This window comes from Bufo bufo, chromosome 4 (genome assembly GCF_905171765.1).
Source record: "Bufo bufo chromosome 4, aBufBuf1.1, whole genome shotgun sequence".
Lineage (NCBI taxonomy): Eukaryota > Metazoa > Chordata > Amphibia > Anura > Bufonidae > Bufo > Bufo bufo.
The window spans coordinates 55,774,950-55,788,319 of NC_053392.1; the positions used below are offsets into that span (position 1 = coordinate 55,774,950).

The window sequence follows — 13,370 nt, forward strand, 5'->3', positions numbered from 1 at the left end:
GCCTAGGTGCCTGGGCCTAAATATGTGACAGTGGCCTGTTCCAGTGGTGGGTGACGTGAAGCCTGATTCTCTGCTATGACATGAAGACTGATTCTGCGCTGACATAAGGCCAGATTCTCTGTTACGGGACCTCTCTCCTCTGTCTGGGTGCCTGGGCCTAAATGTGTGACAGTGGCCTGTTCCAGTGGTGGGTGACGTGAAGCCTGATTCTCTGCTATGACATGAAGACTGATTCTGCGCTGACATAAGACCAGATTCTCTGTTACGGGACCTCTCTCCTCTGCCTGGGTGCCTGGGCCTAAATGTGTGACAGTGGCCTGTTCCAGTGGTGGGTGACGTAATGCCTGATTCTCTGCTATGACATGAAGACAGATTCTGTGCTGACATAAGGCCAGATTCTCTGTTACAGGACCTCTCTCCTCTGTCTGGGTGCCGGGGCCTAAATGTGTGACAGTGGCCTGTTCCAATGGTGAGTGACGTGAAGCCTGATTCTCTGCTATGACATGAAGACTGATTCTGCGCTGACATAAGGCCAGATTCTCTGTTACGGGACCTCTCTCCTCTGCCTGGGTGCCTGGGCCTAAATGTGTGACAGTGGCCTGTTCCAGTGGTGGGTGACGTGATGCCTGATTCTCTGCTATGACATGAAGACAGATTCTGTGCTGACATAAGGCCAGATTCTCTGTTACGGGACCTCTCTCCTCTGTCTGGGTGCCGGGGCCTAAATGTGTGACAGTGGCCTGTTCCAGTGGTGGGTGACGTGATGCCTGATTCTCTGCTATGACATGAAGACAGATTCTGTGCTGACATAAGGCCAGATTCTCTGTTACAGGACCTCTCTCCTCTGTCTGGGTGCCGGGGCTAAATGTGTGACAGTGGCCTGTTCCAGTGGTGGGTGACGTGAAGCCTGATTCTCTGCTATGACATGAAGACAGATTCTGCGCTGACATAAGGCCAGATTCTCTGTTACGGGACCGCTCTCCTCTGTCTGGGTGCCGGGGCCTAAATATGTGACAGTGGCCTGTTCCAGTGGTGGGTGACGTGAAGCCTGATTCTCTGGTATGACATGAAGACTGATTCTGTGCTGACATGAAGCCAGTTTCTCTGCTATGGCATGAAGAGACTGATTCTGTGCTGACATGAAGCCAGATTCTTTGCTATGGCATGAAGAGACTGATTCTCTGCTGACGTGAAGCCAGATTCTCTGCTATGGGACCTATGTCCAATTGATATTGGGTCATTTTTATTTTTTTTATTTTTATTTTAATTCATTTCCCTATCCACATTTGTTTGCAGGGGATTTACCTACATGTTGCTGCCTTTTGCAGCCCTCTAGCTTTTTCCTGGGCTGTTTTACAGCCTTTTTAGTGCCCAAAAGTTCGGGTCCCCATTGACTTCAATGGGGTTCGGGTTCGGGACGAAGTTCGGTTCGGGTTCGGATCCCGAACCCGAACATTTCCGTGAAGTTCGGCCGAACTTCTCGAACCCGAACATCCAGGTGTTCGCTCAACTCTAACAGCATAACTTACAGTATGTCATTATATTAGTAGCTTGAGAATGCGTTTTTGCAACTTTTTTGTGATTTTTTTTTTTTACCAGTATTTGCGACTTTTGTGTCTCCAATTCTTCATGAGTTGCATTTTCTAGACGAGAACATAAGATTAGACGTTGGAATATGGCTTATTTATGTGTTGCAACTTTTCAAAATGTCCCCTGAACCCCTGAACGTGGGATTATGGCTTATTTATGTGTTGCAACTTTTCAAAATGTCCCCTGTACCCCTGATCTAAAACACAGCTTTCTTGGCTGTGAGGCCACAATGCTAGTTTGTAAAGTGGCAATACATTTATTACAATAACCATGTCTAGGCTGCAAAAAACATACAAATCACAGATGTTAATACATTTATATCCAAGTGCTACATGTTAGGCTATGTTCACATCAGCGTTCAGCCTTTCCGTTCTCCTGCTCCGTTATAGGAGCAGGAAAACGGAAAGGACGGATTCGGCTCATAACTGAGCCGAACAGAGCCTACGAACCTCATAGACCCCCATAGACTATAATGGGGTCCGTTAGGTTTCCGCTCAGAAGATGATTTTGGAGCGGAGACAAAAGTCCTGCATGCAAAAGTCCTATAACGGAGCAGGAGAACGGAAAGGCTGAACGCTGATGTGAACAAGGCCTTAGCTGTATATTAACCACTTGAACACCAGAGGTTTGTTCATTTTGGTGTTTTCATTTTTCTTCCCTGTCTTCACAGAGCCATAACTTTTTTTATTTTTCCATTCATATAGCCATATGAGGGCTTGTTTTTGCAGGACAAGTTGTACTTTATAATGTCACCATTTAATATGGCATACAATGTAGTGGGAAGCAGGGAAAAAAAATTCAAATGGGCTGGAATTGAAAAACAACAACATAATTCAGCCACAGTTTTTCAGGTTTTGTCTCTACAGTGCTGCCCTTCATTCTCTGGCTCAGTACGATTAAAAATATACCACATTTCTATATTTTATTTGTATTTTTTTTTAATCTAAACTTTGAACAAAATTTTTTTTTTTTTACATCACCATATTCTTTCCCCCATAACTTTTTACTTATGTCTGCCAAGCTGTGTGGGATTAATTTTTTGTGGGACAATCTATAGTTTTTCTTGATACCATTTTGGAGTGTGTTTGACTCTTTGATCACATTTTATTAAATTAGTAAAATGATGAAAAAATGGCAAATGGTCCATTTAGATAATTTTTTTCTGTTACGCCATTCACTGTATGGGATAAATATTTTAATAGTACTGGTGTTTTCGGACTTGGCGATGGTCCCCACAGCAATTTATGTAACTGACCCTCCCTCCCCTTACTCAAGCAACTCCTTCCTCGCGTGCAACCCTGTTCAGTTCCCAAAAAGAGCTGGCTTGGCTGTAGCGTCCGAATTTGATGTTGTGGCACAGATTTCTTGGCTTCCCATTTTTACAGCAAGAAACCCAGCTTGGAGGTTGGCCATGTGCTGTGGATCAGTACCATAATTCACCATGTCTGTGTTGAAATGATGTCTAATTTGGACACTTTTTATAGGTATAGAAAGGAAAAGTCTCACTTCTATATTTGCAACAAATTTATTAATACCGTGCGACTTTTGATGACTCTTACTCAAAATAAGCCACCTGTTCCTAATTAGACCTGTATCAAATCTTGTCTTACATGATAAATGTACCCCTCCATCTTTAAATAGTCTATGTACTAGCCCACCATCAACCAGACGATCTTCCAGTGGGCTCAGATTCTGTAACCCAAATGAGAAGACAACTCCATTTGGAAGTGACTTGCTACTTGGGTTTATTTCTTATGGTGCGTACAATGATAATAACAAAGCTGACCAAGAAACTCCCACATGATCCATGTACTAAGAATATAAAGTTTCTTTATAAATGTGTAATTATCAAGAGTTCTCATTAGGGATGAGTGAATCTGAACTCCAAAGTTCGGGTTCATGCCGAACTTTGCGAGTTCGGGTACCCGGACCTGGACTTTTTCACTGAAGTCCGGGTTCGGGTCATTTTATTATTTTCCGTTATAACATGGTTATAGCGGAAAAAAATAGCATTCTTAAGACAGAATGCTAAAGAGTATGGCAATTTAGGGGTAAAAAACAACAACTCACAAACAACTGACCTCATCCACTTCTTTCAGCAGGACCTGCAAAAGGACCTGCGATAACGTCACAGAGCTCACCACGTGGTGAGCATGGTGATGTCATTACAGGTACTTTGGCAGGTCCTGCTGAATGAAGATAGAAGGACCTGCGATGACGTCACCTCGCTCACCACGTGGTGAGCGCCGTGATGTCATCGCAGGTCCTTTTGCAGGTCCTGCTGAAAGAAGAAAGAAGACAGCAGCGCGATCAAGTGGATGAGGTGAGTCTTTTTTTTAACCCCTAATTTTCCATATTCTTTTGCATTCTGTCTTAAGAATGCTATTAATTTCCACTATAACCATGTTATAGTCTAATTAAGTCAAATTCGGGTCCCCATTGACTTCAGTTTGGTTCGGGGTCCAGTTTGGGTCCCAAACTTTGACCTGAAGTTCGGCCGAACTTGGCTAACCTGAACTTACACGGGTTCGCTCATCCCTAGTACTCATATATAGCATTACTAAAAAAATGCAAAACCTACTAATGATCTTTATAAGCATGTCATCCTACCACCAAATGACCCATATAAACCTAGACCTAGTCCTCAGCGGTCTGTAGGATACCAAGGAGTAGAGGCCTGGTTTCTACTGCTACCCCTACATCCACTATAGTTATGCCACTGCGACAATTATACTAATGAAGCAGAGGCCACTAATATATATGGTTCGTACATTTTCCTTGCATTTATGTGTGGTTCTTTCTGGTCCTAACATTTCCACCCACACAGATTCACAGATGCTACACAGGCATTCTAGGTTTAACACAGTAGAATGCCTCTCAGGTAAAGATACAGCCTGCTGTATCTGTAGATCTAAGCTGTCTTTTTTCACCCAACCCTAACTGAACAACCCCAAGTTTAATAACCTGTCTTGTCACTGCAAACCCATTGGTTGTCCTCCACCTGCACCTGCTCTAGTTCAGCTATTTTCTTCTTATTTGCAGTATTCTATGTGTGGTTTGACCAGAGATTTGTATAGGAAAAACGACAGTATGTTCTTGTCATGAGAATCCATATCTCTTTTTATGCATCCCATTGTTTTATTTGCCTTGGCAGCAGCTTCCTGGCATTGGTACCTAAAAGTTAAATTTACTATCCACCAATATGCACGAGTCTTTTTCAGTGGTAGTGTCTCACAGTGTTTTACTATTTAATACATGATTGTACGTTTTGTTTTTTTTAGCCCAAGTGCATTGCCTTACATTTATCCACATTGAGCTTCATTTTCTGTTTTGACACCCAGGCCTCCAGCTTCACCAAATTCTCCAGCTTCACCAAATTCTTCTCTTCTGTGTTGATTAGTTTGCAAATGAATAAAATGAATGATAAAGAGGATTAGCCACATTATTGTTTTGTCTCCGCACGGCCTGGCTGTGACTGTAGGAACAGCTGGTTATGAGCAGCAACAACCTCTCCTTGTACACCCTTACATGAGAACACATTAACGCGAGTAACAAAAAATAAAGTCATGCAACCTCACTTCTCCAAACTGAACAAAAAGTTTAGCAAAGGAGACAACAGTATATAGAAACAAATTAACACAATGAACACTTGAGTCTAAGAGAGCTTCAGTGAAGTTCTCCACCTGACCATTCATCTGATGTGGAGAGCCTGCCAATTGCTAGGGGATGAAGGAGGAGCAGAAACTAGAGATTTCCCCATGGTTAGTTAGATTGTACGGTATGTTCCATTATGGTATATTAGACTGAACTGACACTTGTCCTGTTTACTTATTAAGCTGTACAACAGTTATCCCTCTCTGATCGGCTGGCTACCTGGGAGCCATAGAAGAGTGGCTAAAAATTACAGAGAAATGGAGGACTTTGTCATGGCCACATTTACCAAACAGAAAAAAGATTTTGATGTGAACAATCAGAGAAACCTCATCGAGGCTTTCCAAGCTAAGCAACAGGAGGTAAATATTACTTTTACCATATGTATCATAATAATTATCCACCTACTTTCATTATGAAAGCTGTCTATAGTTGGTAGTGGTGTTCTGCTTTTATGCAGGTTTATTACTTTGTTTCCAAAAAAAAACTAAAAATGTAAATGTAACAAATAAGTTTGTTTTTATATTATGTACATCTATTAACTTTCTATCTATCTATTATCTATCTATCTATTAACTATCTATCTATTATATATCTATCTAGATAGAAAAAAGGTGAAGGCAGCACTCAAAATAAGTGAAAAAAGTGGGTGATTTATTAACCCATGTGACAGCAACGTTTCAGCTCTCTCTATGGAGCCTTTGTCAAGCCATAGAGAGAGAGCTGAAACGTTGCTGTCACATGGGTTAATAAATCACCCACTTTTTTTCACTTATTTTGAGTGCTGTCTTCGCCTTTTTTCTATGTATTTAGTGAGACCTTTGTCACTGGTCTTTTGAAGGTATTGCACCGCCAATTTGTTTGTGTGCTGCTCTTTGACTTTTTCTTTTTTATCTATCTATCTATCTATCTATCTATCTATCTATCTATCTATCTATCTATCTATCTATCTATCTATCTATCTATCTATCTGTCTATCTACTGTATCTATCTATCTATCTATCTATCTATCTATCTATCTATCTATCTATCATCTATCTAGCTATCACATACAGTCAGGTCCATAAATATTGGGACATCAACACAATTCTAACATTTTTGGCTCTATACACCTCCACAATGGATTTGAAATGAAACAAACAAGATATGCTGTAACTGCAGACTGTCAGCTTTAATTTGAGGGTATTTACATCCAAATCAGGTGAACGGTGTAGGAATTACAACAGTTTGCATATGTGCCTCCCACTTGTTAAGGAACCAAAAGTAATGGGACAGAATAATAATCATAAATCAAACTTTCATTTTTTAATACTTGGTTGCAAATCCTTTGCGTTCAATTACAGCCTGAAGTCTGGAACGCATAGACAGCACCAGACGCTGGGTTTCATCCCTGGTGATGCTCTGCCAGGCTCTACTGCAACTGTCTTCAGTTCCTGCTTGTTCTTGGGGCATTTTCCCTTCAGATTTGTCTTCAGCAAGTGAAATGCATGCTCAATCAGATTCAGGTCAGGTGATTGACTTGGCCATTGCATAACATTCCACTTCTTTCCCTTAAAAAAAACCTCTTTGGTTGCTTTTTCAGTATGCTTTGGGTCATTGTCCATCTGCACTGTGAAGCACCTTCCAATGAGTTCTGAAGCATTTGGCTGAATATGAGCAGATAATATTGCCCGAAAGACTTCAGAATTCATCCTGCTGCTTTTGTCAGCAGTCACATCATTAATAAATACAAAAGAACCAGTTCCATTGGCAGCCATACATGCCCACGCCATGACTCTACCACCACCATGCTTCACTGATGAGGTGGTATGCTTAGGATCATGACGAGCAGTTCCTTTCCTTCTCCACACTCTTCTCTTCCCATCACTGTTGTACAAGTTGATCTTGGTCTCATCTGTCCATAGGATGTTGTTCCAGAACTGTGAAGGCTTTTTTAGATGTCATTTGGCAAACTCTAATCTGGCCTTCCTGTTTTTGAGGCACACCAATGGTTTACATCTTGTGGTGAACCCTCTGTATTCACTCTGGTGAAGTCTTCTCTTGATTGTTGACTTTGACACACATACACCTACCTCCTGGAGAGTGTTCTTGATCTGGCCAACTGTTGTGAAGGGTGTTTTCTTCACCAGGGAAAGAATTCTTCGGTCATCCACCACAGTTGGTTTCCGTGGTCTTTTGGTGTTGCTGAACTCACCGATGCGCTCCTTTTTTCAGAATGTTCCAAACAGTTGTTTTGGCCATGCTTAATGTTTTTGCTATCTCTCTGATGGGTTTGTTTAGTTTTTTCAGTCTAATGATGGCTTGCTTCACTGATAGTGACAGCTCTTTGGATCTCATCTTGAGAGTTGACAGCAACAGATTTCAAATACAAATAGCACACTTGAAATGAACTCTGGACCTTTTATCTGCTCATTGTAAGTGGGATAATGAGGGAATAACACAAACCTGGCCATGGAACAGCTGAGAAGCCAAGTGTCCCATTACCTTTGGTTCCTTAACAAGTGGGAGGCACATATACAAACTGTTGTAATTCCTACACCGTTCACCTGATTTGGATGTACCCTCAAATTAAAGCTGACAGTCTGCAGTTAAAGCACATCTTGTTCGTTTCATTTCAAATCCATTGTGGTGGTGTATAGAGCCAGAAATGTTACAATTGTGTCGATATCCCAATATTTATGGACCTGACTGTAGCAGTTGTGGATCTGCTGTGTCACAGATTTGACTTGGGGCTACTCCTAAGTAAGTTGTCTCGGTGGCCCCTTTGGTCTTCACCCTTTAACCCCTCTACAAAAATATGGTCTTTGCTACAGGGGAACCGCCAGACTGCTACCTCTTCAGGTAGTCTCTGTAAAAGTGACTGTTGACCCACAGGAGTCAAGTGACACCGGTGCAAAACACAGAGGCAGTAAGCAATCGATAGGAAACACCAAGGGATCTCTCTCACTCTGAGCCATTAAAAGTACCTTTGATTTGGGTCGAATCGATTCCTCCCTGATTCAAATATTTCTGCTGATTCTGACAAATTGACCATTTAACAATAGCCATGTGTGGATGAATGTTTAATTACATGTAAAAAGGCAAATTAGACAATGCAGCTGTTGGTAACTGATCTTCGAGAAAGAATTAAGGGTAAGCTACAGCTTTCAGCGTTCATAGACGTCTAATACATTTGTCTGTATAGTATGTAACTAACCATAACTATTATCCTTTTGTTTTATTAAGGGAAAACCAGAATCTACATTATATTATAATAATAAAAATCTGACCACACTGGTGATGGACCTGTTTGCTGCTGGAATGGAGACGACTTCAACCACTCTGCGATGGGGATTTCTATTAATGATGAAATATCCTGAAATACAAAGTAAGAAAACAAAAGGTCCTTAAAGGGGTTGTCCATATATCAGATAAGGGCCTGAGGCAGGGCTATACACTGTCCATCTGTGCTGGTGATGTCATCGGGCTCACTGCTAGGCGGAAATCTCTGCCTAGCATAGTGTTGTGAAGCCCGGTATGTCACCTGCTCACAGCAAACAGTGGCTCCCGTTGCGTGATGTAGCCAGGCAAAGGGGAGCATGGAGCAAGGAAATGTTTCAATGCTCCTTTCATGCATCAGAAAATCTGCCACCATAATTCTGGACTATCTTCTGTCTATTACTATAGATACTGCCCCCCATTCATCCTCTGTCAGCATTTAAAGCTGCCCTGGAATACAGTGTAGAGACTGCTATGCAATGGGATAGGAGTCCTCTCCATTATGGTAGCACGGTACGGCAATCCAGACTGTTTATTTCAGCACAGCTTTGAGGGTTGGCATCAGGAAAATAAAAATGGTGATCTAGACTCTTTATCTGCAGTGATACTCGTGTGTTACGGCTGGTAATAGTCCAGTGACATAATAGTCATAGTGGCAGAATCCCTTCAACCAGGCCGTATTTCCATTTTAACCCAATTCTATAACTGAATGCAAAGACAAGGCTATTCTATCTGGTTTATCTAGATGTGGATAGAGAAGAGTACATTTATTGAAATTCATTTCAGGTCCAGTTCTAATAGATTGGACAGCTGGTTAGATTTGAGTACAAATAAATTTGACTCAAATTGAAAGTTCTCAGACAAGTTGTGCATGGCACTCTACGATCTCCTAGGATCTCCTAGTATCCAACCCCTTTCAAGTTCTTGATCGCCAAGACATCATTAGTGATGCCAAAATGACACTGACCTATATAGCTATGAGTAAATGCTTGATAGCTGGTGGTAGCAAACAGCCTTTTTAAGTACACACTGCACTGTAAGATGTTTTATGTGTTTTTTTTTTAAAAGGTTCAAAATTACATATTCTGAGGACGATGGTTGCCAGTGTTTATACACACCTGATGGTCCAAAAATTATATATTTTTTTGGTTGAAGTGTTAGTTTAAAGAAAATATATTTCTTCATCGGAAGTGAAGAAGCAATGACTTGCCGGCAGCAGCGTACTGTTTAGACTGCATGATCTGCTGCCGGCCAACAATGATTTAGGGCAGGGGTGCACAACCCGCGGCCCGCTAGCTGCATTCGGCCCCCAGAGCCATGGTTTGCAGCCCCTCATCCTCCTAGGCAGAAACACAGCTGATTACGCGATCAGCTAGGTTTCTTCCAGCAGCGCCACACAACAGAGCAATACAGCTCCTGCCCCTGCATTGTAGGAGGTCTTCTCCCAGCTGTAAGTGATAGTGGGGGAGCCGAGGAGAAGAGTGTATCAGCGCTTCTAACTTCTCCTCAGATGGGTGAGCGGCAGGTATGCAGGGTGGACCCGGCTTGGGGGCAGAGGAGAGCAGAGCTCTCTTTCAGTGACCTCTTGGGGACAAATTATGTGGAAAAAATATTTTAAAAACCAAGTTAAAAAATTATTTAAAAAAATTGAAAACCAAAAAATATAATAAAACAAAATAAAAGAAAAAAAGAAATAAAATATGATGTGGCAAAAAATGTAAAGTTATAAAAAAAATAAAAAATACAAATAAAAGAGAAAATAAAAAAAATAAAAAATAAAAAGATAAATTGCAACATAATAGTGTTCACTGTCCCCTAACAGTCTTTTTATGATCCCTTGGGGGGACATTATGTGGCAAAAATATATTTAAAAAAAAATTATAGAAAATTAAAAATAAATAAATAAATAAAAAGTGCAAAATAGTAGAGTGTTCATTGTCCCCAAACAGTCTTTTTATGACCTCTTAGGGAGACATATTATGTGGCAAAAATATAGTTAAATACTAAGTAATAAACCAATTATAAAAAAAAATACAATAAAATATAAATAAATATACAGTGGATATAAACAGTCTACACACCCCTGTTAAAATGTCAGGTTTCTGTGCTATAAAAAAAAATAGACAAAGATAAATAATTGCAGAACTTTTCCCACCTTTAATGTGACCTATAAACTGTACAACTCAATTGAAAAACAAACTGAAATCTTTTAAAGTAGAGGGAAGAAAAAATATAAAAATAAAATAATATGGTTGCATAAGTGTGCACACCTTAAACTAATACTTTGTTGAAGCACCTTTTGATTTTATTATGGCACTCAGTCTTTTTGGGTATGAGTCTATTAGCATGGCACATTTTAACTTGGCAAGATGGCACATTTTGACCACTCTTCTTTGCAAAAACACTCCAAATCTGTCAGATTGTGAGGGCATCTCCTGTGCACAGCCCTCTTCAGATCACCACCACAGATTTTCAATCGGATTCAGGTCTGGGCTCTGGTGAAGTCATTCCTTTGTTGATTTGGATGTATGCTTTGGGTCGTTGTCATGCTGAAAGATGAAGTTCCTCTTCATGTTCAGCTTTCTAGCAGAAGCCTGAAGGTTTTGTACCAATATTGACTGGAATTTGGAACTGTTCATAATTGCCTCTAGCTTAACTAAGGCCCCATTTCCAGCTGAAGAAAAACAACCCCAAAACATGATGCTGCCACCAACATGCTTCACTGTGGGTATGGTGTTCTTTTGGCAATGTGCAGTGTTGTTTTTGCGCCAAACATATCTTTTGGAATTATGGCCAAAAAGTTCCACCTTGTTTTTATTAGACCATAACACCTTTTCCCACATGCTTTTGGGAGACTTCAGATGTGTTTTTGCAAAATGTAGCCTGGCTTGGATGTTGTTCTTCGTAAGAAAAGGCTTTCGTCTTGCCACTCTACCCCATAGCCCAGACATATAAAGAAAACGGGAGATTGTTGTCACATGTACCACACAGCCAGTACTTGCCAGATATTCCTGCAGCTCCTTTAATGTTGCTGTAGGCCTCTTGGTAGCCTCCCAGACCAGTTTTCTTCTCGTCTTTTCATAAATTTTGGAGGGATGTCCAGTTCTTGGTAATGTCACTGTTGTGCCAAATTTTCTCCACTTGATGATGACTGTCTTCACTGTGTTCCATGGTATATATAATGCCTTGGAATTTTTTTTGTACCCTTCTCCTGACTGATACCTTTTAACAATGATATCCCTCTGATGCTTTGGAAGCTCTCTGTGGACCATGGCTTTTGCTGTGGGATGCGACTAAAATAAATTCAGGATATACCAACTAGAGCGGCTGAACTTTATTTGGGGTTAATCAGAGGCACTTTAAATGATGGCAGGTGTATGCTGACTCCTATTTAACATGATTTTGAATGTGATTGCTTAATTCTGAACACAGCTACATCCCCAGTTATAAGAGGGTGTGCACACTTATGCAACCACATTATTTTAGTTTTTTTTTGTTTTCTTCCCTCTACCTAAAATATTTAAGTTTGTTTTTCAATTGAGTTGTACAGTTTATAGGTCACATTAAAGGTGGAAAAAGTTCTGAAATGATTTCTTTTTGTTTCATTTTTTTACATCACAGAAACCTGACATTTTAACAGGGGTGTGTAGACTTTTTATATCCACTGTATAACAAAACGACTGACACAAAATAGGGAACTAATTAGGGAAATAGGGAAATAATTTATTTTGGTGGCAGTTTGCATATTTAAAGAATAAGGAGCTACAGTTTGAAAAAAAAATACTTTTCAAAAATGTTTTGTACAGTTTCCCCCAAATAAAACAAAAAAATAAATTATAAGGCCCTATGTGTCAACTTTCCCACTAGTAAGGGAAAATGCTTACTGGTTATTGCATGGTGCCTGTAACTGGCAAGAGTTGGTAATACCCAGGGAGTGCCATCCTCTGCAGTGAAGGAAATTGCTGATTTATGAATAGGAGGCAGGAAGGATGACTTTTAACAAGTTCATGCAGCATGGCCCCTGAACCAGAAGATTCATACTTACCTGCTTCATGCCCCTTCTTCCTCCATCTTCCGGTTCCTGCACTTTTACACCTGTCAGTGCATGGCCATGGTCACATACACATCTCCAGTCAATGACAGACTTCAGCAGTGACACGCTGCTTGTGGCCACATCACCGCTGAAGCCAGTGATTGGCTGGAGAGGTGCATGTGACCATGGCCATGCACTACCAAGTAAAAACAGCACGGGAGCAGGTAAGTATAACTTCAGTTTCAGGGGCCATGCTGCAAGAACTTGTTAAAAATTAATTTTTACTGGGAAATTCCATTTTAAGCCCCTATAAAACTGCAAAATATTAAGGTCAATTACTGGGAACAAGCGCTCATTCATGATAATTGGCCGGTATAATCGTGCCGCACATCTCTGTGTAATCAGGGATGCGCTACCGACAATCAATATAACTAAATGAAGGAGGAGTGACTGTGGTAGTGATCATTCCTCCTCAGTCACATTACATTGGCCCGTGTAATAGGCTGATGCAACTGAGCGCCAATCAGCATTTTTCTTTTATTTGCGGCCCCTTGAAATAGAGTGATGTGACAATGCGGCCCTCAGACCGAAAAAGTTTGCGCACCCTTGATTTAGGGAAATGCATGAAAGATTCAAGTACCCGATGAACAAGCTTTTTGCTCGTTCATCGGATAATCGGCAGAACCTTTACACTGAGAGATCGTCGCTAACGAACACTAGTTAGCAATGATCTTCCCTAGAGCTCAGACAGTGTAAAGGGGCCTTGAGTTAAGTAACTTAATTATTTATTATTAAAGTGGCTATTCAGTGATATTTATTGATGACCTATCCTCAGTAG

General features: G+C 40.8%; 1 protein-coding gene across 1 annotated transcript in view; it reads left to right on the forward strand.

Moving 5' to 3' along the window:
• LOC120997255 (cytochrome P450 2K6-like) overlaps nt 1-13,370 on the forward strand; it is a 90,433-nt gene that overhangs the window by 50,510 nt on the left and 26,553 nt on the right. Inside the window, exons 6-8 of the mRNA XM_040427267.1 lie at nt 5,427-5,603; nt 6,443-6,451; nt 8,467-8,608. Of these exons, the coding sequence (XP_040283201.1) occupies nt 5,427-5,603; nt 6,443-6,451; nt 8,467-8,608 (328 nt within the window). The remainder of the gene's footprint in view (nt 1-5,426; nt 5,604-6,442; nt 6,452-8,466; nt 8,609-13,370) is intronic.